At 42.0% G+C, this 25,597-nt stretch overlaps 1 protein-coding gene and 1 pseudogene across 4 annotated transcripts; one reads left to right on the forward strand and one right to left on the reverse strand.

Moving 5' to 3' along the window:
- Positions 1-5,648: 5,648 nt before the first annotated feature.
- Positions 5,649-8,290, forward strand: LOC103336249 (P-loop containing nucleoside triphosphate hydrolases superfamily protein). Of its 3 annotated transcripts, none has more exons than XM_008239298.3 (10): positions 5,649-5,827; positions 6,035-6,129; positions 6,218-6,277; positions 6,452-6,485; positions 6,571-6,688; positions 6,782-6,938; positions 7,156-7,236; positions 7,313-7,420; positions 7,676-7,740; positions 7,941-8,290. In XM_008239298.3, the coding sequence occupies exons 2-10, from the start codon at positions 6,064-6,066 to the stop codon at positions 7,945-7,947; spliced, it is 696 nt and encodes a 231-aa protein (XP_008237520.2). In that variant the 5' UTR covers positions 5,649-5,827; positions 6,035-6,063; the 3' UTR covers positions 7,948-8,290. The 3 variants fall into 3 exon arrangements, with proteins under 3 accessions (XP_008237520.2, XP_008237519.2, XP_016650565.2); XM_008239297.3 differs by having other exon boundaries at positions 5,657-5,827; positions 5,959-6,129; XM_016795079.2 differs by having other exon boundaries at positions 5,686-5,827; positions 5,962-6,129.
- Positions 8,291-8,803: 513 nt separating this feature from the next.
- LOC103336250 (germin-like protein subfamily 1 member 16 pseudogene) lies at positions 8,804-12,476 on the reverse strand (annotated as a pseudogene). The gene is made up of 3 exons (XR_016128100.1): positions 12,407-12,476; positions 9,721-9,858; positions 8,804-9,431 (listed from the first exon to the last, which is right to left on the reverse strand). The product of XR_016128100.1 is annotated as a germin-like protein subfamily 1 member 16 pseudogene (transcript).
- Between the last annotated feature and the right edge of the window lie 13,121 nt (positions 12,477-25,597).

Consider the following 25,597-nt stretch of genomic DNA (forward strand, 5'->3'; position numbering starts at 1 on the left):
TAATTGCTGTTATAATTGAAACTATTTTTTTGTATTGAAACAAAATCTATACGAATACGAGTGTGGCCCTTAATTACTTGTCTTTTAAATACCTCTCACTTGTTTTCCATTTTGTGTCTAGCTTGCACATGGAGGGGGAATGCTCGATGTTGGTAAAGCAGGAGAGCACTTATAAATCTGTGTTCATATTGGCGCGTACCTTTAGAAGAGCCTGTCAAGGATATTTATTTGAGGTCAAAATAGGGCAAGGATCAAGAGATATTATGGGGGCAAGAAAAGGAATACCAGTCCCAATAGATGCTCAAGATCGATCCCCACTGCTTCATCCTATAACCAAGTTCTTTGATGATGAGAAGAGTCATACGGCTTTCAGTTACATTGGTTCTTTGGTGGCTGTGACGTTCAACGGCCCCTCCAAGTTATATATGTTGGTAACTGCTCCTGTTGAACCTAAGCCTTACCTTAGGTCCACGAAACTAAAGCCGAAAGGGCGTGTTTTCGACACAGAGACCAAGTCATTCTATAAATTCAAATGCCCCAAATGATTCGGGGAAGGGGCAAATTTGATCCCTGCGTATGGGAAGCTTTATCATCTTGGAAGGTGCGGACTTAGAGAAGGACCAGCGTTTGAGCGGTATGATCCCTACAATGATGTTGGGAGCCCCTGCCACATGTTCTGCTAAACTCTTTAGTATAGACGTTAACTGGTTATGCCATTTACGGGGATAATATTTTGGTTTCATTTAGGCCCTACAAAAATAAAGTTTTTGCTTTTCATGTAATTGAAAATAAATGGCATCATGTGTCGGGTACCGTCTCTATTCAGGGGAGGGCTGTGGTTGTAGGTGATACCATCTATGCCTTAAGCACCGCATTCCAGATGGTTAAGTTCTCCTTTGATTCTAGTATGTATTATATAACCATAAAGCAGGTACTAAGGGGTTTGGAAAACGTGAGACGGTATGCTATGGGAGAACGTTTTAATAATTACTCAGAGTATATGGTTCATTTGGGGAACTTGGAATTTTGTCGTGTCTGCACTGTCGTCGATAACTCTGGTGGTGGTCGTCAACCTATTTGGATCACCACCTTCCAAATTGTGGACACTCCCCATATCAAGATCTTGCATTCAACTGTTTTTGATGTGGACATGACCAATTACTACATCTATCATAGCTTCACTCCGTACGTTTCTTTTCCTTCTCATCCTTCATGTTTCTCTTTAATTTATTGTTCTCCCTATAAATTCAAAGCTGCCCTTTTTTTTAGATATGGATTCCTAATTTTTCTCGTAGTTATTTTTTATAAATATTGTATACTAATCAAAATAAAAAAAGATATTTTTTATTCTGATTTTTTAAAAATGGTTTTTCTTTTTATGATAAAAAAAGATGATAAAAAATGTCGAAAAAAATAATATGATAAAAAGGTAGTTTAAAAAAGTATAATTCCAGTCCAGTACCAAACAGGGTTTATGTATAAATTATAGAGAACGGGTTGTTATACCTCTCTCACTCGTTCCTTGAGTAGGAAAGGAACTATGGCACAACTGCTCTACATGGTAATCAGAGCAATCTTCTATGCTTTTCCTTTGCTGCCCATCTTTGTATCGCCCTATATGACAAATCATATGTTTAACACTAGTCCTGTTTATGTCTAAGTTATAGAGATTGGGTTGTTAGATCTGCATGTTATTTATGACGATTAGGGTTCGATTTTGGTGTAGAATCTGGAAAGTCATGTTTTGCATATTAGGGTTTAGGGTTTAAGGTTCTTTTTTTAATGATATGATTCTCTTTCCTGAAAATTACCTATGGGCATCATATACAGATAAGATACCCGATTAGATAATATTGTGTAACAATTTACGTTATGGGATTTACATATTCCCATAATTGCTGTTATAATTGAAACTATTTTTTTGTATTGAAACAAAATCTATACGAATACGAGTGTGGCCCTTAATTACTTGTCTTTTAAATACCTCTCACTTGTTTTCCATTTTGTGTCTAGCTTGCACATGGAGGGGGAATGCTCGATGTTGGTAAAGCAGGAGAGCACTTATAAATCTGTGTTCATATTGGCGCGTACCTTTAGAAGAGCCTGTCAAGGATATTTATTTGAGGTCAAAATAGGGCAAGGATCAAGAGATATTATGGGGGCAAGAAAAGGAATACCAGTCCCAATAGATGCTCAAGATCGATCCCCACTGCTTCATCCTGTAACCAAGTTCTTTGATGATGAGAAGAGTCATACGACTTTCAGTTACATTGGTTCTTTGGTGGCTGTGACGTTCAACGGCCCCTCCAAGTTATATATGTTGGTAACTGCTCCTGTTGAACCTAAGCCTTACCTTAGGTCCACGAAACTAAAGCCGGAAGGAAGTGTTTTCGACACAGAGACCAAGTCATTCTATAAATTCAAACGCCCCAAATCATTCGGGAGAGGGGCAAATTTGATCCCTGCGTATGGGAAGCTTTATCATCTTGGAAGGTGCGGACTTAGAGAAGGACCAGCGTTTGAGCAGATATGATCCCCGCAATGATGTTAGGAGCCCACCACATGCTCTGCTGAACTCTTTCGGGGCATGTGGACGGTAACTGGTTATGCCATTTACGGCGATAATATTTTGGTTTCATTTAGGCCCTACAGAGATAATGTTTTTGCTTTTCATGTAATTGAAAATAAATGGCATCCTGTGTCGGGTAGCATCTCTATTCGGGGGAGGGCTATGGTTGTAGGTGATACCATCTATGCCTTAAGCACCGCATTCCAGATGGTTAAGTTCTCCTTTGATTTTAGTATGTATTCTATAACCACAAAGCAGGTACTAAGGGGTTTGGAAAACGTGGCACCGTATGCTATGGGAGAACGTTTTGATAATTACTCAGAGTATATGGCTCATTTGGGGAACTTGGAATTTTGTCGCGTCTGCACTGCCGTCGATAACTCTGGTGGTGGTCGTCAACCTATTTGGGTCACCACCTTCCAAATTGTGGACACTCCCCATATCAAGATCTTGCATTCAGCTGTTTTTGATGTGGACATGACCGATTACTACATCTATTATAGCTTCACTCCGTACGTTTCTTTTCCTTCTCATCCTTCACGTTTCTCTTTAATTTATTGTTCTCCCTATAAATTCAATATACTTAGTTGCTTCTATGATTTTTGATATTATTTTATGACTCAGAGATTGCGAGGATGACGAACCCAAAGGAGAAGAAACTAAGGTGAAATTAATACATGAATGAATCAGATTCTACAAGTGTGTGAGTTTTATATAGTTTCTGATAATATACATAAACTAAGTTGGGGTTCAATTCACAGGGACCACAGGAAAAGAGATGCAAGCGGAAAAAGAGATGCAAGCGAAAAAGAGATTGCATAGAGTAGAGAGTTCAGAGTTTAATCTCCAGCTGCTTAATTAGTTTCTCTCATCATTGATCATTCTGTCTTGGATCAAATAACTTGTAATCAGTACATTTATTTATGTGCATGCTTTTGAGATATTGATGATGTATTCACTGAGAGCATCCACAATGATGCTCTCTATTTCTTAGCTAAAATTTGGCTAAGAATATAAGAAAGCTATTTTAGGAGCTCTCTAAAAAATTTCAACTCCAACCATACTCCCTAATTTGGAGAGTCATAAATGCTATAACTCTTTTTTGATTGGTCCATCTCTATTAAAAAATAAAATAAAAAATGGTTAGCATTAAATAAAAGTTTGAAATACTCATTAAATAAAGCAGCATTAAATTATAGGGAGTCACTAGGAGTCCTTTCTCTCTCTTCAGATTTAGGAGCTCCTAGAGGACTCCCTACTTTAGGAGGTGGATAGGGAGCGTGGTTGGAGTTGTATTTTTATCATTCCTCCCTAAAATTTGTCTAAGGAGGTGGTTTAGGGAGCCCATTGTGGATGCTCTGATATTGGTGAAAAAAATATATCTTAATTTTTTTTCGATTATTGTTACATCTTCATATCTGGTTTCCCTAATATGGGTTCCAGAATTTGCATTTCTTCTTTTCATGTTTTTATAGAATTGTTTTTTTTTTTTTTTTGTAGATATGGATTCCTGATTTTTCTCGTAATTATCTTTTTATAAATATTGTACAATAATTTTTAAAGGGAGTTGATTTTCCCACTCCTTTTTTCTCCACTTACACTCCTTTTTGCTTTTTAATACTTTTTAATCAATTTTGTTCTTTCTCTTTCCTATTCTATCTTTATCCTATATTAATTTTTTTTTACTTCACTTTTATATTATTTATTTTTCTTTATACTTAATTTTCCGACCTACACTCCATTTTCAGTATTAAAAGAAAAAACCTTAATTTCTTACTTGATTAAAGGAAAAAAAATATTGAAAATAGAGATATTGAAAATAGAGTGCAAGGTGGAAAAGTAAGTATAAAGAAAAAGAACTAATATAAAAGTGAAGTAAAAAGAAATTAATGTAGGGTAATGGTAGAATATGAAAGAGAAAGAACAAAATTAAGGGTAGAATATGAAAGTGAAAGAACAAAATTGATTAAAAAGTAAAATGGAGTGTAAAGTGGAGAAAATAGGAGTGGATAAATCAAATCCCTTTTTATTATTTTATTATTTATTTATTTATAATTTTAATTTTTAAAAAAGAGAGTTTTATTATGATAGAAAAAATGGTTTTTCTTTTTCTAATAAAAAAAGATGATCCTTATATGATAAATAAAGAAAGATGTTGAAAGAATTAGGGTTATGATTTTTCCAATCCTCTAATGTTTTTTTAAAATATTTTTTACTATAAAAAAAAAGGTGTAAGTGGATAAAAGAGGAGTCAAAAAATAAATTTTCAAAAATTAATTTGATAAAAAGGTAGTTAAAAAAAATATATAATTCCTGTCCAATCTCAAAAAGTGTGTCATCATCATACAATGGCTAGGATTGAAAGTCTGGTTGAGTCTCAATCAGTCCAGTTCATAATATAAAATCCAATCCAATCTTGTTCTTACTGGCTCTCCAAACAAGGCCTTATCACACAAAACAATAAAATTATCATGCAAGACAAGCAAGAAAAATAAATTTAAAAGACAAAACCGTATAGATAAATGCAATAGTTTCAATGAGAAAACGTACCACAAGAAGATTTTGATTTTTGAATTTTACGAGAAAATCAGAGTAAGTCTTGAATGAAACGTAGGGCTCGTTTGGGACTGCTTATTTAGGAAGTACTTCTGGTCATAAGTGTTTATAACAAAGTGCTTTTATTATAAAATTTAGAATTTTCATAAAAATTAAAGTGCTTCGTGGAAAAGCACTAGAGTGCTTAAGAAGCACATAGCAAGTGCTTCTCCGGAAGCGCTTTTAAATTTTTTGAAACGTTGTCAGCTTTTAGTTATCGAACGCTTTTTGCCCTTCCAAAAGCACTCCCAAACAGGCCCGTAGTATATGACTGAAACAAAGTTGCCCTTTATGTTATACACAAATTGTTCTACTCGAAAAAGAATTAGTAGTCGAAGACTTGCAATAGGAAATTATGTTCACCACCTGGCACCTGCTCGATGGAATGCCCCAACGAACCTCCACAGTCTGCTGCCTGCCTCTTTTTTTTTTTTTTTTATTCTTTTTTTTATAAATTTAAATTTTATAGCCTAGGAAAGAGGACGTCGTCTCGGCCCAGGTTTTTTCCATTTCCCCAGTCCGACATCCCAAAAAACTCCAGAATTTCTAATTTTCTGTCTAATTGCTCCTCAAGTCCTAAGCCCAAGGTCCCCAACCCCCACCTGCTGCCGTCGTCCGGAAGCTGCTGTGCCTCCGCCACTTTTATCAAATCTCTCCATTCAAGTGAGTTTTACTTCCCAATTGATGGTGATGTAAGATGTTTTTAATTTAATTTAATTGAAATTGAAATTTATGGTTACTGTCTTTATATATCACGCATATTCATTATGTATTTTATAATTGCACGAAAAAAGAAGAAGAAGATTTACAGGAATGAGGGTGGATTGTTTGAGAGAAGAAAATTGTGGATCATATTTTAGTTTTCGACAGACCAAAAGGAGCTACAACGCTAGAGAGAGATGTGGAGGCGCGTAACTTCAGTTTCTCATCTGTTTTCTCATTCAAAATCAACCAAATTTAACCAGGTATACAATTGCACATTCGATAAGCTTGTATTCAATCAACAATTAGGATTTGTTTCCAGATAGAGTGATAATTGATTACTGACCGCAGGGAGCAAGCACATTCAAGATTTGGGAAACGTTTACCTCAGAATCAGAGATACCAACTCCGGTACGGATGAATTACATTATTTTGAGTCATGGGTTGGGGTCTGAAACAGTTTTGGAGACTATATATTTATACACAAATGATGAATTGTTTAATGAGATCTTAATCTATCAAAAAGAGATGCCATTTTAATTAATCATATTGACTAAATCATGTTGTTTGGAACTTTGGATGCAGTCGAAAGGTTCTCTGTTCGTAACTTTTGTTTTAGGTAAGGTTATGGCATTGTTTATAAGTGTTATGTTGCTTTGAAAAGAACCAAAGAGCTGGTAACATGTTGGTGCTCTCAATCTCAGGTGGCCCTGGCAGTGGAAAAGGTACTCAGTGTGCAAAGATAGTTGAGGCATTTGGGTTCACTCATGTAAGTGCAGGAGATTTGTTGAGGAGGGAAATAGCTTCCGGTAGCGCATATGGGTAATAATTGTTCATTATTGTTGTTCATGGTAGTTTCCTGTATGTGTTTTGTGGTCTTCTTAATTTCCTTGATTTTTGTAACTTCAATTTCAGCTCTGTGATTCTTAGTACAATTAGAGAAGGAAAAATAGTACCCTCTCAAGTGACAGTCGAACTCATTCAAAAGGAGATGGAATCAAGTGACAATTATAAGTTTCTGATTGATGGGTTCCCTCGAAGCGAGGAGAACCGCAAGGCATTTGAAAAAACTGTGAGTTTCCTTCTATTCAATTCTGTTTAATCTTTCAGAAAGTCTTGTTAGACCTGGCTGCAAGGATCAACTCAGTTTCTAGCAAACTCATACAATAAATAAGTTTATGAAAGAAAACTAAAGATATCATATCATGAATCCAACTGTGACATCTATAGTAGTATTTCATTTTTCAACCAAATTATTCCTCATCACTGGCTTCACCTAACTGTTGCAGATTGGCGCAGAACCAGATGTTGTGCTTTTCTTTGACTGTCCTGAACAAGAGATGGTGAAGCGAGTACTAAATCGTAATCAGGTGCTTATGTATTATAATTTTCTGTAAGGTTGAATTATGTGAACATATTTATCTAAAGTTTGATGTTTTATTGCAGGGCCGAGTTGATGATAATATTGACACAATCAAGAAACGCCTTGAAATATTCGATGAATTAAATTGGCCTGTTATCAATTACTACTCACAGAGGGGTAAACTTCACAAGGTAAATGACACATTCAAGGTTTGAGTGGATCCTGTCACTCGATACCTTAGTGTTTCTCATGTTTTTATATGAAGTTTTCTTTGCTGAATAGCTGATCCCTGTTATTCCGCTTTCATCTTTTTGTTTCAGACATGTATATTTAATTGTTAGTGTTTTTTTTTTTTTTCAATTCTTGGTGAGCTTATTGCCTTCCATTTTCTTCTGGTCTTACTTATAAATTGTCTGAACAATAAATTGGCAAGTTTATTTGTGCAGATCAATGCAGTGGGAACAGTCGATGAAATATTTGAAAAAGTTCGACCAATTTTTGCTCCATTGAGGTATATTCTGTTATTCTGTTTATCCAGTTTGCAGCATTTGTTGTCATTGATAATCCTGGTTCTCTTCTTCTTTATAGCACAAACTTTTATATGAAATGAAAACGCAGAGAACAGCCTAAAAGAATATGATTTTAAGCCACAAGTTAATGTGTGCCCATGCGTAAGGCCAATGAGGCAATAACTTGTTTTTCTTTCTGCAGCAAATGAACGTTTGAGTGAAAAATAACAGGGCATGTAAGATCATCTGGTTTTCAATTAAAGTACTCTGTCTTCTCTTTTTGGCAAAGATCACTGCGAAGAGTGGAAGTTTGTACCGAAAGAAGCATCGTGAAGTCTAAAGCAATGAATTATCAGATGGGTTAATTTTTTTTTCTACCCAGATTATTGCACTAGATGATGCATGTACCCAGCTTAAGCTGGAAGGAAAACTACGCAGCATAACTGGTTTGTTTCAATATAGAATAGTTTGAATTTATGTCAATATTTTGTGGCATCCACAGAAAAGGAAAAAAGAAATTTATCATTACTCTGTTGAATTCAAGATTTGCAATTGGGCCTTTTGGGTTACGTTTTGGCCTTCGTCGACACACTTTCTCCTCATATGAACTTTGTTCTTTCGGCCCTTCACATTGCTTTATCATGGAGGACTTGAATTAGGCCATATTGAAACCAAACTGTTGCAACAAGAACTCAAATCTTTTATGGATTAAAACCCAAACCCAAGTTTTAAAATCTTCTGACCAAGAACTAATGAAGAACTTAACTAGCTACAAAATGTTTCCTTATAATATTTCTAGTCAACTTCAGGAGGACCATGATCTTAGGCTGAAGAGTTGTTGAAACTCGGCCCTCTACCTGATTTTCCCAAGAGCGTGGGCCAGACTTATCAACGTTAAAAAGGCAGGCTCCTCCATTTTAGTATTATTACGTTGGAATAATGGTATCATTGTTGAATTAATGCATGAAATTATATTATTTCAAAAACCAACAGTCTTATTCAATTAATATTACATCATGGTAATTTGTTGAATAATACATCCAACCAAGCACATCTACCGGCCGTTCTTTCCTTGGCCCTTTATGTTTTTCCCATACAATTATTGTTGTATTTTACTAATTGTTGTCGTACCAGAACTGTTTCTGAAGATAGTCAACCACATTGTTGTCCACTTGGAAGGCCTTGGCTAGAACATCAGGGTTGATGGGAGGCTTGGAGCCAAACACTGCATTGGCTATGGTGATCACTCCTGGGTTCTGGCTGCTAAGCCCAGCGAAGGCTACAGCGTTGACATGTCCCACATTGAGTTGAAAGTGAATGAGGCCAATTGGGAACACAAACACATCTCCCTTGTTCAACACTTTGGTGAATAGGCGATTGCCATCACCGTTGGATGTGACGAAACCAACATAGAGTGTTCCTTCCAAGACCACAAGGATTTCGGTGGCACGAGGGTGAGTGTGAGGAGGGTTCAGGCCATTTGGTGCAAAGTCTATGCGAGCCAAGGATATGCCGAGAGTATTTAGTCCTGCTAGATTATCCACATTCACGGCTGTCACATTTGAACCAACTGGATTTTGTGTGTTTCTTGGATTTTGGAGCCCAGAAAAGAAGAAATCATTTGCATTGACAAGCTTTGGGTCCTTGCAGAATTTCCCATTCACAAACACTGCGCCTGCACTGAAATATCCACCTAAGCGAAACAGAACCCACATGATATTTTAGAGAGGTGATCAGTAAGATGGTCAGCAAATATAGTACAAATAGCACATACATGTGTAAGGGACAATACATACATACATACATATATATATGTATATGTAAACTTATGTACTAATAGATTGTTCACGCATGAGAAGCCATACAAATGCATATTTTTAACAGAAAAACAATATTCATAATATTCCTAATGCCTTAGGAAGAAAATAATTCATGTGGAAATAATTGCAGGGCAGAATATAATGAATATAATTACTGCATACCAGCAGATTTGGTGTCATTGAGTGCTACACAGAAGTCCTGAAGAGGACTGGGGTCAAAAAGGCAGAGACAAGGAAGGTTGCATATGCCAATATGGCAAGAGTGCTTATGAGGAAATGAACACCTTTCATTGCAGTTGGCTTAATTAGAGCAAGATTGCCTCAAAACTTTCTTTTACTGTTTTTTCTTTGTGTGTAGAGAGTTTTGGTTTGAGGGTGGGATGAAAATCCTTCATGGGTTACAAGTCTATTTATAGATTGCAGAGAATGAACTGGTCTTGTACTCTTGGATATGATTTTCCTTTGAGCAGGTAAAGATTTGAGTATTGTAGTATTTAGAGGCAAGTCAAGACTTGGTATTTGACAAAATCTCACCTTTAAGTTTAACTTAAGGGGTGTATATATGTTGACCAAAATTTGATATTAATTTTCTGTAAACCATTGAAACAAGAAAATTTCCTATATATATGTTAGCACCATAAAAATAAAATAAAAAATCAATTGTGATAGAATTTGGAAGAGCTTTGACTCAGCTCCAGTGTTTGGTGTTTCAATAAAATAAGTTACCTTTTGTAAAGGGTTATTAGGGTTGTTTAATTATAAGACAAGGTCAGGTGAGGAAGAATATATTTATATGACTATGATGATGAAAGACCAGGTATTAGGAGTTGTACCAAAAAGAAAGAGTAGTTAGGAGATAATTATATTTTTTTTAAAATTAGGTGGTATTTAACCAATGGAAATGTTCAATGCTTATGCTATATAATTTAGACAAAGAGAATGAAATTCATCTCCTTATTAACATTGATGGTGACAATTTAGACAATTTAGCTGGTGGGGTTTTTATTTTATTTTTTGGTTCTTATTGCGTTTTCTTTTGGTCCTAAAACACAGATGTTATTCAGATAATTGGCAGGCACACCTCAAATCAATCTGATGCTGCTTAGCTACAAATGATGTTTACCAACTTGACTGAGTAGCTTTTAAACAGTCCCTCTAGTAATATTTCAAAGAGACAGATCTGTCATTTAATTTTTATGAAAATCAGTAAGTCGAATATATATATTGTTTATACCAAAATGAGCAGCCAATAAACATTTGACACGTGGACTGGAGCTATGGGAGCCTTCGGCATCTAGCTTCGGCATCTTATCTACCGATCGCTCTATTAGGCAACCTTGGCATCTGGGACACGTGGCAGTCTCACAATCAATGTCCACAGTACACATCGAAACTCTAAACAAAATGCACACCTCCCAAGGCCTATAAAAGAGGACAACCATCCCAGCTAAGGTAATCAATCGTAACTAACGCATACCGCCTATGGATCATAGTTCAAACTTACTAAATCCAGTTACTTAAGCATCGGAGAGCCTTGGCGTATCACACCGGTACCTAGGACTTACCGAGTGTTTGCTATCTTACAGGTGTAACTTACTACCGAGGCCATAGCATACCAAGGTAACGAAATCACTAAATTACGCGGGAAAGTGCAGAACCATTTTTCTGCGCAAAAGCGATTTAGCGCCATCTGTGGGAACCGATAATAATCAACCTACAATTCCTAAAAGCGTAATGGAACCACTTCAGGACTACAGGTTCCTTATCGAAGATGGATTACCGTGACGGTATGCCAAGTGGAGCAAGCCCGGCGCACCTAGCACCCCGGTTCTGCATCCCCAATGCTTCGACCACGGTGAGCGGGCTTCAGCTCGATGACTTCCATTCGGAGAAATGGCTAAGCTCCAAGAACATAACAATCTCCTCTCGTCCAAAGTAGGCGAACACCGGTGGCTTAACGAGAAACATGAGCGTTGAGGCCGCCGAATCTTCCCAGTCTGCGGACCGGTTGGCGGAGGAAGGGAAAGAAAAGGGCAAAGGCAATGCCTGCACCTTCCAAACAGTTGGTGGTCCTCCCCACAAGACCAGCCTCACGTGCGAAGAAGGTGTACACCAATTGTCGCCATCGGATCAACGACAAGAAGGATGTCTTTGAACGATATAGGTCCCCTATCCGATTAATGCCGCTGCTGGAGACTCGCGGATGAAGGTCCTAGGAGATAAATCGCCATTCTGGAAGGTCCATGGTTTGGATTCGGGAATGGAATCCGACGATGAGTACGTCCCCACCAAGGGCATCAATCAAACTACCGCTCGGAAACTCCCGCAATATCAAGGCAAAACCACCAAGTCCGAGGAGAACTTCCAAGACTTCGATTCCTGAGGTCCCAAGCCGAGATCCCGCTTATCCGTCTCCTTTTCCGAGGATCCAAAAGATGGAGGACGACCAAACCCGGTCCCAAGTCCTCGATCGGGAGAAAGCCGGCCAAGACCCTTCACCGAAGCGCATCAAGAAGTCCGCACAGATGAGGTGCAGCCGTTCGTATACCATTTTATACTGGTGTGGAGGACCCTTTGACGCATCTTCACTCCCTTCCAATCGGCGGTAGGGTGCAAGGGCCTCGGCGACGAGGGGCAATGCTTGTCGCTTCCATCATCCTCACCGAAGCTTACTCGAATCGGTTCTACCGCCTCGAGCGAGTGGACGGTAGACTCCTTTGACGAATCAAGGCGATTTTCCTCAACCACTTTATGATCCAAGCGGACCGCTGCTCTGCGATGATCTGCGACACGATTCGGCAAAGGGAAGACGAACCCTAGAGTACGCGACACGCGATACCACGAGTACTTGAGGCGTCCCCGAAAGCGGACGATAGGGCAGCCTCGGCGCCTTCAAGAGTAACCTTCGATCCTCTCATTTTTACCTCGTGCGAGTAATCGGCGACGTGGCGAGTTGATAAGTAGTCGGCGGTTCATGCGAAGGCGAATATTTCAACTCCAAAACCCGGGCCTTCGCCGGAAGGAGGAGTCAACGACCAAGAGTTATCCGGGCCGAACCGATGATTCTTCAAAGAGGAACAAGCGAAGGATCGACCATGACGGCCGCCACGGAACTCAAGAATGGGCGCGAGAAATACGGCGTAACTACCGAATCGCGATCGTGCCGTGAAGTCTTCACCTGCGAACACAACATACGAGACAGCGATTCGATGAACGAGCATGACCAAACCCGGCCAACGACCCGAAGCCCAATCGGCAGGGACAATCGAGACAACGCAAATTCCGCCGATACCACCAGCAGGCCACAACACGAAGATCGATCACCGAGGAAGATTGTTGAGCGCCGATTCGGGAAGGAAGGCTAGATCATTACATCGCCAGCCACCCAGCCCCAAGACCGAACGCGAATCGGCAGATCTACATGATCGCACCATCGCGAGGCCCCACTTTGGCGCCTTCCAACCGCTTCAAGCGATAAAGATGCGTGCGCCACTACCCCTAGGTCTTGGTATAGAGGACGATCGGTCTTTGTAAGGTCCCGAATGTGGTGGGAGCCCATCACATTTAGCGAAGAAGAGGAGGAAGGGATCATCTACCCCACGATGACCCAATGATCATTCAGCGTAAATCGCCGGCCACGATATGGGTGGTGCTAATCAACACCGGAGTTCGGTGAACGTAATTTTGCCGATGCGTTCAAAGGCTTGGGAATTGCCGACAAGCATGGTCAATCAGCAAATTACGCCTCTCGCTTTTACGGGATCCGTCCAACTGGCTTGGTAGTATCACCGCCCATCGCCTTCGGCCGCCCCAGAAAACAATAACCTACGACCAGTACCTCATTGTCGACTCATGTATAACGCGTCATCATAGGGCGCCACGACACTCACCAGATCAAAACCCACTTATCCCCACATATTGTCGGCGAAATTCCTACAAGCAGCGATGCGGGTCATCAGGTGACCGGCTCAAGACGAGCGTGTATGCCACGCGCCATAAATCGGTAGTTTAAACCGCCAATGGAAGCCATGACCGTGCAAGAACTATCAACGGTAAAGGGCCCATTGATGACCCTAGGAGAGAAGCGCCAGCCGGTAGCCTGACTGCGCCAAGAGCTCAAAACCGTGGTCTTGAACGAGGATTTTCCCGATCGATGGGTAAAAATCGGCTGGCTAGATCCCGAACTCGAAGGCAGTTCATCGACTTTACGGCACGGAGGTCTTAGCTGGTCTTATGACGATATGCCCGGCATATCACGATGTTATTATCGACCACAAGCTCAAGATCTCCACCGCCACAAATCGTCGACAGCGCCGCTCGCCTATGATGCCAGTGCGACGATGCGTGCGAAGTTGACAAGCTCAAAGCACGGCTTTATGAGGGAAGCTCGTGCCACCGCCTCGCTTGCTAACTCAGTCATGGTTCGAAAGGCCAAGGAGGATGGCAGATGTGTCAAGATTATACCGACTGAACAAGGCTTGTCCGGCGATGCTTCCCTGCGAGAATCGACCGGCTCGTCGGCGCTCTGGCGGACCGCGAAGCCGAGCTTCATGGACGCCTACTCGGATACAACTAGATCTTTATGGACCTCGCGATAGAGGCATCGGCATTCATCACGACCATTTATATCATTACAACGTCATGCCCTTGGCTGAAAAGCGCGAGCAACTATCAACGGCTCGTTAACTGATTTTTGCCAAGCACATCGGCATCATGGAGTGTATGTCGACGACATGTTGGTAAAAAGTCGAACGCAGGGGGTATCTCGGAAAACTTGGCCCTCATATTGATATCAAGGACTACCGAATACGCCTGAACCCAACAAAGTGCGCTTTGTGTCTTTGGTAAGTTTCTGGATTCATGATCAGCCAAAGGGAATCGAGGCCCAATCTCGAGAAAATCAAAGCCATAATAGACATGGAAACGCGGCGAAGACACGTAGGACATTCAAAGCCTTACCGACGCGTCGCCGCTCCGACACGCTTCATCTCCAGCCACAAGGCGTACGCTTCTTCAAAGCTTTGAAAAGGGGCAAATATCACATCGCGTGGACTCGAATACGCGACCAGGGCATTTCAAAGCTTGAAAAACTACATGAGCGTGCACCAAGTATCAAAACCTCCGAGAAGTACTACTCCTATACATTTCGGTATCAAACACCGCCGCTTAGCTCGGTACTTAATACGGATGCGGAGAGAGCGAGCTACGATTTTCTATGTCAAGCACTAAAGCGCGAGCTGGTACCCACCCTTAGAGCAGCTTAGCAGCTGGTTGTCACCGGCTTCGCCCGTATACTTCCAGCGCGCGAGATCATCGTTCTAACAAACCCGACCCTTTCGGCAGGGTACTCAAAAGCCGTCGGGCGATTGGTCAAATGGGCAATCGAGTTGGGGAGTTGACATGCCTAATTCAAGCCAAAGCACTGCGAGAAAAATTAGGTCGGCGATCGCCGACTTCATATCCGAGCTCACACCGCACTATTGGAATCGCCCGCTTTCCGAGCGCTATCCATCGCGCGCCCGGAGAGAACGGACGCCGAGCGGACACTTCCGCTCTCGATTCTCGCACGGATGGCTCGGCAAACCAACTAGAAGGCTATGGTGCCGGCTTGGTGTTAACCACTTGACGGTGGCAAAATTGAACAGTATGCCCTCCGATTCAACTTCCTGACATCCAATACCCAGGCGAATACGAGGGCGAAATAGACGCGATTCACATGGTGACTCCCACCATAGTGAATCGATAATAACGACCCGCGCGCTAAGGATGCTCTATGTCGGCTTACCTCATCGGCAGCTCACCAACTACCGAAAATTTCCAGGCCTATGAAATACGGCCAGATCCCCGTGTCAGAAAACAGCCACGCCCGATGCGCCTCTCGATCCGACTGCCGGCAATAAATGACAAGGTCCGGAAGGAAGGTACCGTGGAGATATTATCCCAACCAAGCACGGCATGTTGAGGTGTGTACCATTGTCAAGACGAAGGTACATGGATGTCCTTAATCTATGCTTTCTGCAAACGGAACCTTCCTACCGATAAATCCTGTGCCAGGGAAACTCCGTTACCGATCGGGCAAGATACAAACTATCAACGATACCTTCTCATGTTTAGGCTACACGACGCCGTATCTAAAGTGCCTAACCAAGGAACAGGGGACTACATCCTTCGAGGTCCACAGCGGAGTCCGCGGTGATCATTCGGGATCCCGATCACTCGCACATAAGGTCTTCAAACGACAGTGATATTTCTGACCGCACTAAGATGCGAGCATGTTAGTCAAGAAGTGTTACAATGCCAACGCGGCAGTTGTGTCCTCGCGTCCTTGCCGAACCACTTTCACCGATCGTAAGCCCATGACCATTCGCCCAATGGGGGTTAGATTTAATTGGTCCGATGCCAGGAAGGCAAAGGTCAGTCAAATATCACATGGTTGCCGTGGACTACTTCACCAAATGGGTAGAAGCAAAGCCTTAGCAACTGTTCTTTGCTTCACGACTCAAGATCAACTGTTCGCTTTGTACTTCGCCACCACCCCAATCGAACGCCAGGTCGAGGCAATGAATAAAATTGTCAAGAAGTTATTGAAACGGCAATGGCTCATAAAGCCAAGGAGCTCGCCGAAAAACTCCCAGGCGCATGGGCCATCTCGACATCATACCGAACGTCGTGAAACACGCTTCCATGGCTTTAAACAGGCGGTAGTCCTAGTGGAAATCGGAGAGCCTTTCACCCGAACGGAAGCTTTACACCGTGAGGTGAATGGGAGGCACTCGCCGGCTCGACCTTCTCAAGAACGCCGAGCACAAGCCAACCTCAACGGGCGGGCTTACAAACAATGCGTCTCACCTGACTCAGGTCGATCCCGCCTTTCAAAATCGGAGACTGGTCATGCTAAAAGTCTCGGGCAACCAAGAATCCTACGAAGGAACTCTCCACCATCCCGGGAGGGACCATACGAAATCATCAGATCAACGATCGTGGACTTATCGACTGGGGACTCCAACGGAAAGACCCTCGGTCACCCTTGGAATGTGGAGCATTTGAAATATTATTTTAAATGAAGTAACCTAGCCTACTGGTAGGATTGCAATAGAGGCCCACAAGCCCTCGGCTTCTCTCAGATTCACACGCTTCAGGGGCAAAGGTAGCGCTTCCCAGCCTCGTAACATGTTTTTAAATTGTAAACGACTCCATATTGTATCTTGCCTCGGCAGCTTATCAATGAGAAAAAGGCCTTCGCCCATATATTCAGAACCTTTGTTGTACCCTAAGCTCTTTTACGCTTTTAAAAAGGATACTGAGAGACCCTCACGCATTAAAACTATGCAACTTGACATTATCCTACCGACTGAAGGACAACTTTAGCTCGAGAAGCAAGTTTGGCTTTGATTAGCCTTCGCATTCTTAGTTGCCGCTAGCCTCGGCAAGTGATCGTTGTTCTCCAACTTCTATCTAGCCTCGCATTTTTGAAGGATTTTCCTAAGTGTCTTACTCGATTGCAAATCAACTTGAATTAACTTGGGCCCTCAAAATTCAAAAATAAAATATAAAATAAAAATGATGAAACTTTCGATTAAGAAGATGCCCACGGCATCAAGAGTACATCAAGATTACAACAAAGTTACATTAAAATGCCCTCGCATTAAGTTACATAAGAGAAGAAGCTTCGAGAAGATTATCGCTTCCCGCTGCCGTCGAGATAGGACTATACCTTGAGTATCATTGCAGAGCGCACAGAAACTTTCTCGGCGGCGGCTTCATCGGCTTGATGGCAGATCCCCATCGCCTCCAGCATTTCTTCGGGATCGGCCGACCTCCTCGTGGCGCCCCTTCTCCTCAGACTCTCAACCATTTCTTGGTTATGCCTTCGTGAGAAGGGGAGGATCGGCAATGAAGTTGAGGTTGAGCTTCTTCCCGGGGTTGTACCGCTTGAAACGCAGACCAAGTCCGCCATTTCCAGCCTACTTCCTTGTCAAGCAAAGTAGAAAACTCACGACCGACGGTACTGCTTCTATCGCCTCTCGACGGGCACTCGATCTCGGAAGCCTGAGGCCTGCCGGACTCCTCAAAGGCCACCTCGATCACCTCCTTCGATTCCCGAGCCTTTGCCGATAGTTGCATACGACTCCAACGCACGCTCGACATCTCACCGAGCTTGGCTTGATAACTTTGACTGCCGCTTCGGCGCTACACGTGTCCTTCGCCAAGTTCACTTTGGGCTTGATGGCTTTGCGGCCGGCACCTTGGCCGCTCGCCGTCTTTGTATGCATTTTTCGCCTTTTCGACGGCATTAATGGCTCGCTGACGACATCCACATATCCATCGAGGCTGAACAACAAAGGAAAACGTTAGACAAAAATGAAAGCAGACGGCAAAATTGCTAAAATCGGTAGGCACTTACCGCTTGAAGATCGGAAGGGGCCTCACCGCGATTTGAACGTGGTGGAATGTGGAAATGGTGACAGGTGTCCTGAGAGACTCATCACCGGACAAAAGCACCGCCGCTTCTCCACGCTCTTCTGAAGGTTGGTATGGCATTGACAAAATGGCCACGCTTGGTAGCCTTCAAGCGCTTATTAAGCGAACCCAGCCTCATGATTGGCGGACATTCGACTCGTGATGCTATACAGATCAGGGAGAATCGCCGTCTGAAGGCTCTCCTCGCCCGACCATGCCAAGGCAATGTGATCACACCCATTAGTGCTACCCGTGTTGGGATTGAACGGCCGGAGCATAGCCTATCTGCAAGGATCCTCTCAACGGCGGGCTGCGAGGAGCCTCACCTCTGCGCCAGAAGTATACATCCGTGAAGAAGACGACGCCATCTTTCCAGCATCGCTTAGGGATTTGGTAGACTTGGGATCCTCATGCCCACGAATCTGGGATAGTACTCGGCCGAAACCTCGCAATCTCCCTCTCGTGATCACCGTTGGGCTCCGGTGTCTCTGGCAGAAGACTAGCTCGCCGAGCAGGCATCGGTACCTAGGTTCAGGAAGACTCCCAGAAACCCTCGGCGGGAGATGGTTCGGCGGCTGGCTCTCGCGACAGTGGAGGCCTACGGCGGCGTAGTGCTCGCCTCCCGGGGCACGGACCCACATGGCGACCGTCGCCTAGGATAATAGACCAGCGGCGCGGGCGGTCATTAGCCCCTTTCCGATGCCATGTGAAATATAAGCGTAATGGGCCTCTCCGTATTTCGACATCGGTATCACTTCCATCCTCTGATCGCACAGCCGCTTCAACATCGGGAGTCAAAGAGATCATCTGATGACTCTCATCAAACGCCGGCTCCACGCCGAGAATGACTCACTATCGGACATCTACCAAAACAGTAGAAGAAAGGAAACTAAGGCTCATGCAACCGGATGCTATCTCACCGATCCCTACATCACTTACCTCCATATGGCGACTAGACTACCGAACGGAACCCTATGGTCACCTAGTTCAAACCAATGAAGGACGAACCTTGAGGTATGCAAAGGGAAAAGGAGATGCTTAACGATACCTTAGTTTAGCTTCGGAAAATGAGCTAAAGTCAGGCTTCAATCGTCACGACACAAATCGCCTTCCTACCGCTTGTGATGCCAGGGAATCGCTCGTTGCCGCTAGTGAACGCTGAATCGCTTGAATACCGAAGCTATCGCCGGAAATCGCCAAAGTGAGCTCTCGCCACTGGTGCAAAGTGAGTCTCTCTCGAGGGTGGCATTCTATTTATAGGACGAGGGTCCGCAACGGTACACTCGAGAAACCAAACGGGCGATTAATGCGTGGCTCGCTACCATCATTGCTTCCGCCACGGTCACGCCATCCTATGGGGAATCGACGGCACACGAGGCGTTGAAGTCAAAGCGCTAGACGCCCTTCGCTCGCCATCTCGACGCGACCTTCCTCGACTACCCAAACGCCACTCCGAATCGAGCAAGGAAACGAAAGGCTCGTGAGTTGAGCCCTTCCATTAAATGGGTCTACCACCACGGGTAGGGCAACGCGTTCTCGAGGGCAACTTCAAATCCCTTCGAGAATTCCCGCAAGAGGACTTGGGGGACTCTGCTTATACCAAAATGAGCACCAATAAACATTTGACACGTGACCAAGCCGAGCTATAGGAGCTTCTCTCGGCATCTAGCTTCGCATCTTATCTACCGATCGCTCTATTAGGGCAACCTTGGCATCTGGGACACGTGGCAGTCTCACAATCAATGTCCACAGTCCCACATCGAAACTCTAAACAAAATGCACACCTCCCAAGGCCTATAAAAGAGGCAACCATCCCACTGGAGGTAATCAATCGAACTAACATAACGCTAATATTGATCTGTAGTTCAAACTTACTAAACCGTGATAGCTTACTTTACATCGGAGAGCCTTCGCCGTATCACACCGTACCTAGGACTTATCAACGTTTGCTATCTTACAGGTGTAACTTACTACCGAGGCCATAGCATACCGAAGGTAACGAAATCACTAAGTTACGCGGGAAAGTGTAGAACCATTTTTCTGCGTCAACATATATATATATTAATAACCCTAGTTGCTATGGTTGTAGATTATAGAATTTTCAAAGTGAAGATAAAGAGAAAGTTAGGTGGGATTGCAAAAATCCTTCTGGTCCGGGTCTCTAAAGGGGTAGGAATACGGGAATTCCTGATTTTTCTAGATACCCAATCGGAGACGGGTCATTGATAATATTGTTATCCTCATCTCCAAACCTGGCCCGATAAGTGATGTATTTATTTTTAGTTACAAAATATATTATAGGCTTATTTACTATAGTACCCTTGAAACTTCAGTCAAATCTCACTTTACTCCCCCAAAGTTAAAATGGCACACTTAACCCCCTTGATCGTGGTTTTGTGTTCCACTTTACCCCGCATCATTAACGCCATTCAAAACACTGTTAAAAAAAAATGATGACGTGGCAGAGTCATTATGGTAAAAGTACCTACGGTGGCCAATTGTTGAGCATAGTCAACATCCTATGTGGCACAATGGACCCCATAGGCTTTTAAAATCTAAATGGAAGTAGCTCAAGGGGGAAAACTTTTGTATGTTTTTTTGTATGGGTTGATAGTGAAATGCCTCCGTGAGAGAGCTCATGGCTTGGTCACGAGGACAATGAGAGAGAAGAAGATCAAATTGGTAAGAGCAAGAGAGAAGAAGTTGTGGATTGCTCTGTTTATTTCTTAGGCCTTTGTGTTTATGGTTTGCTTTGGGAATGTTATGTAATGCAAGTTAGGCAATGTGATATGTTTGAAAGTTAGGCAATGTGGTATGTTTGAAAGTTAGGTAATGTGGTGTAATGTACCTAGTAGAATGACAATTTAGTGAGATGAGAGGCTTATGTAATTGTTGTAGCATTTTGCAAATGTAATGGTTTCAAAGCCCTTTTGTAATGGGCAAGACTAGACACTTTTGTATGCACCAAGAATTCTTGACACCCTTTAGAGCTTTTGAACTACCACTGATTAATAACTTGTACATAGTCTTGTACATAAATTGTACATGTTCAATCCATGGCAATGCCAAAACAAAATATAAAAGACTGAATATGCACATGTTATCCCCATGGCAATGCCAAATAATTTCTACCCAAAAACAAAATAGACAACAAAATACCAAACAAACAGTTTCTACCCAATAACACATGTGTTTACCAAGACACAACAAAACATAAAACCAACATTCAACCCATAAAAACACATCTATGACCCAAAACACATGTGATAACCAAAATTGAGCAGAGTTTTTTCAATATCTCCATGGCTCAAACTTGGCCAAGAATGCTTTCCTCTTAGCTGGAGACTTAAACTTACTTAAAACCTAACTTTCCTTTGTTTAGAAGCTTTTAGAGGTTGAGATGTTTGAGGATGAGACCAATTTGGTTCTTAAGACTAAGATGGTTGTCAAACTGAGAAGCGTAAGATGCTTGTTCAAACTGAGACGCTTCTTCAAACCGAGAAGCTTGAGATGGTTGAGCTGGTTGGTGAGATGGTTGAGGACCTTGGGTAAACTGAGAAGATGCTTGGTGATGATTGGTCCTTTTTTTAGCCTTTGATATATTATCTGAAAATTGTGGCAGAGTTAGATTAACATGAGCATTTACTAAAATAAACAAATGAAGAGTTCCATAATGCTACTTAAATAAAATAAACCCAACATACTGGTTGTTTTTCCCTTGATTGTGTAGAAGATGATACTTGTTTCTACCTTGATTGTCTTGTAACTCTTCGAGTTGATGTGTTGCCTTGAGATGCTCTCTTCTTTTGCCTTTGTGATGATACTTGACCAACAAACATCACATATGAATCCATATCAGAATGCTAAACTTACAAAACTTTTTAAATCAAGATGCTTCGATTTTACCTGGCTGCTACTCCCTGCATCATTTGTCCTTGCACATTTCCTCTTATTATGGCCTGCTTGATTATATATGGAACACTTGATTTCCAAATTGTACCTTCACAAGTGTTTAGCTTTAGGATTAGAGCTTGGAGGTGGTTTAGCGGCTGACCTTACCCTGCTTTTCTATGGCTTCCCTAGTTGCTTGTGATAAATAGGTGGCAACAAAGATGAAAATTTTGTTTTAGCCCACAAGTCTTGGCTTGCCATTGGATGAACCATGGGTTTGTAAGCTATTATAAAGACCTTTTTTTTGGTAATAATCATGTACATAGCTGATATGATTGTTATTTAACTACCAAATGGTAACACAAGCATGCTTACCTAGGATCCTAGTTAAATCTCATTGCCTACATGAACAACTTTTGTTTCTCAAATCAACTACCACCTGAGTGCCTCCAAAAAATTTAACCCTCACATTTTCTCTCCCGAGCAAGCCTTGGAATGCACCAAGCTGACTACTTCTTAAGCTTCTCAAGAGTTGCAAAAACTCTTGGCCTCACATCATGAGCCCATTTGTCCATAGTTTCTCTTCTACTTGCCATCAACAATGTGATGTAATACCTAACCCTCTCAAGCATTGTTATAATAGGCTTGTTTCTAGCATCAAGGATAGACTTGTTGAATGCCTCTCACACATGTTATTCAAGAGAATGTCACATTTTGAGTGTGTTTTGAAGTGAGACCTACACCACTGCATTGGATCAAGCCTCGCTAACCAATCAAAAGATGGTCCTCACAAATCTTGGTGCTTTTTCATCTCTGCTTGAGACCAAGGTATGGTTGTACTTTTTGCAACAACCTCCATATGTTGTTTTAGAACTAATCAGCTATGACCAGCAAGTATAAAATTGGCATGCAGATATTTAAAACAGTTCCTATGCTCAGAGTTTGGGACCGTGTCACCCACTACATCAATTAAGCCATTTTGTCCATCTATAATGAACATATACCCTTTGCTATTTTCAATGCCGAATCAACAACTAAGAGTTCCAAAAATCAAGTCTAAGTTTCATAATTCTCAGCCTCTGTCACTGCATAAGCTATTGGATACATGCCGTTGGTAAGATCAACACCAACCACAGAGAGCAATTGGCCAGCGTGTTGCCCTTTCATGTGACAAGTATCCAAACTGACAACTAGCCTTAGAGCATCAATAAACCCTTTCTTTGTAGCTGCCAAGCATATGTAAATCCTTTGAAATCTGGATTTGTCATCCTCCAAATTGGACTTAATGATTACAGTACTTCCCACATTTGTCCCTTTTAGCTCCTCAACATAATCCCAAAGAGACTCAAACTATTTTGTGTAATTCCCTTCACTTACAGTAGTTGCCTTTTGCCTTGCTCTGTATATTTGTGATCTTGAAGCTATGACAAATAGATCTTCATTTATCCTTTCCTTAAAAGCTCATACATCCCGATTTATTATTCTAGACAGCTATGTAAAATATCTCTCTGCTAACCATGATGAGTTATCGTGGACATTGTGTTTAACAGTCCCACAAGTGTGCTCCTCTTCATAACTTTTAATTTGAACCATGCTACTTCCATTTACAACCGAAGCATAAACAAACCATAGACATTTTCCATTCTTGATCCCATCACAAACAACTCTAACCTTATATTTATCATTCTTGGAGAACCTAATCTTCCTTATGTTAAATACTGAATAGTTTCACTGCTTTCCTAAATACATAGATACTAGGAAATCTTAGACCAATCTTAAAGATTAGGTTAGTCAAATCGGTGTTAGGCCTAAAATCATCAAACTTGGGCAGTTTCCTCTTTCTCTTTCTCATAGGCATATCAAACTCATCACATAAGCTACTATCCAAGCTATTAACATCACTTACAGCCATATCATCTGACTTCTCTCCTTCATCTGCAGTTGGATCAATATTTGGAGCATTGTGGTTAACATAGTTGTCAAATGCTTTATCATATTTCTCCAGCAAGCATTGTTCCTCTTCACTTTGCTCATACATTGTCATAAAATTCAGGGTCTTTCTCATGTTCTTCACTATCTTCATTCTCATTTTCAGTCCTTTTCTCATTCTCAGCTCTTCATAGATAGCATCTTCATCACTGATAGGACCCGACCCGAATTTCCTCGTAACCCGAGATGAATCTTGTGGAATTCCCGACATCAATCCCGATGTCGGGCCCACTACTGAAATTATATCCTCTTTTTCCCAAAAAGGAATAAGGGCACGAGACTTTCTACAAAAATTTCGGTAGAGTCTCCCCTGTAATTTGAACATTTCTCAAAATTTCAACCTGCATAAAACACATTTAATATCCCCAACCGGCAGCATGCACAAGATAATTTCATGCAATTCACATAATCGGCCTCCAGCCTTCAAATAATCCATAACCAAACTACCAACAAAGTTCTTAAGCCAAATAGTAGTACCTTAACCAATGCAAATAATAAGCTCAACATAATTATTAATGCCAAATGCAATCTTCATCATCTAACTTCCCAAACATCCAACATACGAGGCTCTAACCTCCTAACACGATTGTATCTCACTTTCACCCGAATTTCAGGACCAACGACAAGGTCCAAACCAATCTCAATAAAACAACATGAGTAAAGTTTAGCCCGCGGCTGCACATAGACATTACCCTAGGTTGCCTACGTACCCTTATTGAGGGATCAAGCCACACGTAGTTCTTTCTTACAAAAATCGCATAGTCTCCCCGTACGCCTGAAAATCCAACGCCGCATACGAGATCCATCAACACATTGGAAAGCCCTACATCACGTGCGACCTCAACATCACATATCACAGTCTCCCCATACGCGAAAAATCCAATGCCATGTATGAGGTCCATCAACACTCCGGAAAATCCTACGCCGCGTGCGACCTCAACATAATATCACATAATCTTCCCATACGCCGGAAAATCCTACGCCACGTGAGACCTCAATATAATATCACATAATCTCCCCATATGCCGGAAAATCCAACGCCACGTATGGGGTTTGTCAACACACCGGAAAATCCTACACCACGTGCGACCTCAACATAATATCACGTAATCTCCTCAAATCTAACGCCACGTATAGGGTCTGTCAACACGCCGAAAAATCCTACGCCATGTGCAACCTCAACATATTATCACATAATATCCCCATACGCCAGAAAATTCAACGACACGTATAGGGTCTGTCCTCACACCAGAAAATCCTACGCCACGTGGGACCTCAACATCATATCACATAATCTCCCCATACGCTGAAAAATCCAAAGCCACGTATGGGGTTTGTCAACACGCCGGAAAATCTTACGCTACGTGTGACCTCAACATAATATTACATAATCTCCCCATACGCTGAAAAATCCAACGCCACGTATGAGGTTTGTCAACACGCCGAAAAATTCTACGTCACGTGCGACCTCGACATAATATCACATAATATCCCCATACGCCGGAAAATCCAACGCCACGACTCAACACCGGAAAATCCTACGCCACGTGAGACCTCACAATCACAAGATAATACTTACAGTGAAATCAAACATCTTTATATCTTTATAATCTAAATATATATATATAAATTTACCAATAGTGCATAAACCTCTACCACAATATAGCATTCGATAATCCCCCAATTTAAAACAATAAAT

The sequence above is a fragment of the Prunus mume genome, linkage group LG6 (genome assembly GCF_029339155.1).
Source record: "Prunus mume cultivar Tortuosa linkage group LG6, ASM2933915v1, whole genome shotgun sequence".
NCBI classification, from domain to species: domain Eukaryota; kingdom Viridiplantae; phylum Streptophyta; class Magnoliopsida; order Rosales; family Rosaceae; genus Prunus; species Prunus mume.

Coding starts and splice junctions, on each gene's coding strand:
- LOC103336249 (XM_008239298.3), top strand. CDS start 6,064: ATGTGGAGGCGCGTAACTTCAGTTTCTCATCTGTTTTCTCATTCAAAA. Junction 6,486..6,570: donor GTTCGTAACTTTTGTTTTAG/GTAAGGTTATGG, acceptor TCTCAATCTCAG/GTGGCCCTGGCAGTGGAAAA. Junction 7,237..7,312: donor GAGTACTAAATCGTAATCAG/GTGCTTATGTAT, acceptor GTTTTATTGCAG/GGCCGAGTTGATGATAATAT.